Genomic DNA, 2,298 nt, shown 5'->3' with positions numbered 1-2,298 from the left:
GACTCTAAGAGACCAGCGAGTGCCTTCGATCCGCACCGGCAGGAGCAGGACTGCCACCCTGCCGGTGACACAGCAGGCAGCACCTGGCTGAGGGCAGGACAGGAGGGTGGCTGCCGTGGACGAGGTGGCAGTGCTCGTGCCAAGCCCAGTTTTTGTGTTGCAGACCTGCAGGACATCAGCGGGCTCACTTACGGGGACGGCACACGGGAATCATACCGGTGTGAACAGAGGAGACGGGGACGTGCACTGTGAGAACTGCTTTAATGGTGCCTGTACAGCATTGGGAGTGACTTGGAAACAGCAATAATAACACAACACAAACAGAACTTTTGAATGAGAGAGTTCATACAACTTTAAACAAAATTTACAGGTGTTCAACTGCATAGCTTTATTCTGCTTCCTCCTCAGCTTCCTCCTCAAACTCTCCCTCCTCCTCAGCTGTGGCATCCTGGTACTGCTGGTACTCAGAGACCAGGTCGTTCATGTTGCTCTCAGCCTCTGTGAACTCCATCTCATCCATGCCCTCGCCCGTGTACCAGTGCAGGAAGGCCTTTCTGCGGAACATCGCAGTGAACTGCTCAGAAATGCGTTTGAACAGCTCCTGGATGGCCGTGCTGTTGCCAATGAAGGTGGCAGACATTTTGAGGCCGCGAGGTGGAATGTCACAGACTGCTGTCTTAACGTTATTAGGGATCCATTCAACAAAATAGCTGCTATTTTTGTTCTGAACGTTTAGCATTTGCTCGTCCACCTCTTTCATGGACATGCGGCCCCTAAAGACAGCGGCCACGGTCAGATAGCGGCCGTGACGAGGGTCACACGCCGCCATCATGTTCTTGGCATCGAACATCTGCTGGGTGAGCTCTGGCACGGTTAGAGCCCGGTACTGCTGGCTCCCACGGCTCGTGAGTGGGGCAAAACCAGGCATGAAAAAGTGCAGACGTGGGAAGGGAACCATGTTCACTGCCAGCTTCCGCAGGTCAGCGTTGAGCTGGCCTGGGAACCGCAGGCAGGTGGTGACACCGCTCATGGTGGCTGACACGAGGTGGTTCAGATCACCGTAGGTGGGGGTCGTTAACTTCAGTGTTCTGAAGCAAATGTCATAGAGTGCCTCGTTATCGATACAGTACGTCTCGTCCGTGTTCTCCACCAGCTGGTGCACTGACAGCGTGGCGTTGTAGGGCTCTACTACAGTATCTGACACTTTAGGGGAGGGCACCACACTGAAAGTATTCATAATTCGGTCTGGGTACTCCTCACGGATTTTGCTGATGAGAAGGGTACCCATGCCAGAGCCGGTGCCACCACCCAGGGAGTGAGTAAGCTGAAAGCCCTGGAGACAATCACAGCTTTCAGCCTCCTTTCTCACAACATCTAACACAGAATCGACTAATTCAGCACCTTCCGTATAATGGCCCTTTGCCCAGTTGTTTCCTGCTCCGCTCTGACCTGGAAAAGAGCCATTTTCGTATTAGATTACGGTCACTGCTTCCTGCTTATTGCTCGCAAGCAAAGCCTAAGAGCATCGGGCTCCATGAAAGCTTTCATCTCATCGAGCGCAGGGCTGTGGTTTCACACAGGCACCTCTGCAGTGGCTCGCCAGACACAGACAAACATTAATTACCAATGATACAGCACCCACTCCATTTCTCCCGGTGGCACGCACCGAGGCGGTAACCCAGAACCCGACAGCAACGACCCCTGGTGCCGCCGCGGAGCCGCTCCCAGCCGCAGCCCCGGCGCTCCACGGCAGGATTAGCCCCGCAGTGCCCTGCCCGCCCCACCCCGCGGCGCCCGCCCCCGCGCACTCACCGAACACGAAGTTGTCCGGCCTGAAGATCTGCCCGAAAGGCCCGGAGCGCACCGAGTCCATGGTGCCGGGCTCCAGGTCCACCAGCACGGCGCGGGGCACGTACTTGCCGCCTGCAACACAGCGAGAGCCGTGACCGCCGTGACCGCCGGGCCGGGCAGCGCGGGGGGAGCGCGGGGCGGGGCCGGGCCCTACCTGTGGCCTCGTTGTAGTAGACATTGATGCGCTCCAGCTGCAGGTCGCTGTCCCCGTGGTAGGTGCCGGTGGGGTCGATGCCATGCTCGTCGCTGATCACCTCCCAGAACTGCCCAAGAGAAGCGCGTCAGCGCCGGCCGCGCCGCGCTCCCCTCCCGCCCCCGCGCCCTCCGTCCCCGCCCGGACCTTGGCTCCGATCTGGTTCCCGCACTGCCCGGCCTGCAGGTGCACAATCTCCCTCATGATGGCGGCGGCTCAGAGCGCTCTCCACAACCCCAGGCTTTCCCCAACCG

General features: G+C 58.7%; 1 protein-coding gene across 1 annotated transcript; it reads right to left on the bottom strand.

Annotated features, from left to right (window-relative positions):
- Positions 1 to 242: 242 nt before the first annotated feature.
- TUBB4B (tubulin beta 4B class IVb) lies at positions 243 to 2,298 on the bottom strand. Its single transcript, XM_021542279.2, has 4 exons — positions 2,192 to 2,298; positions 2,006 to 2,114; positions 1,813 to 1,923; positions 243 to 1,449 (listed from the first exon to the last, which is right to left on the bottom strand). Exons 1-4 carry the CDS (start codon positions 2,246 to 2,248, stop codon positions 389 to 391), a joined length of 1,338 nt encoding a protein of 445 aa, XP_021397954.1. The 5' UTR covers positions 2,249 to 2,298; the 3' UTR covers positions 243 to 388.

Source organism: Lonchura striata, chromosome 22 (genome assembly GCF_046129695.1).
Source record: "Lonchura striata isolate bLonStr1 chromosome 22, bLonStr1.mat, whole genome shotgun sequence".
Classification (NCBI taxonomy): domain Eukaryota; kingdom Metazoa; phylum Chordata; class Aves; order Passeriformes; family Estrildidae; genus Lonchura; species Lonchura striata.
This window is presented reverse-complemented; position numbering and strand designations above follow the sequence as displayed.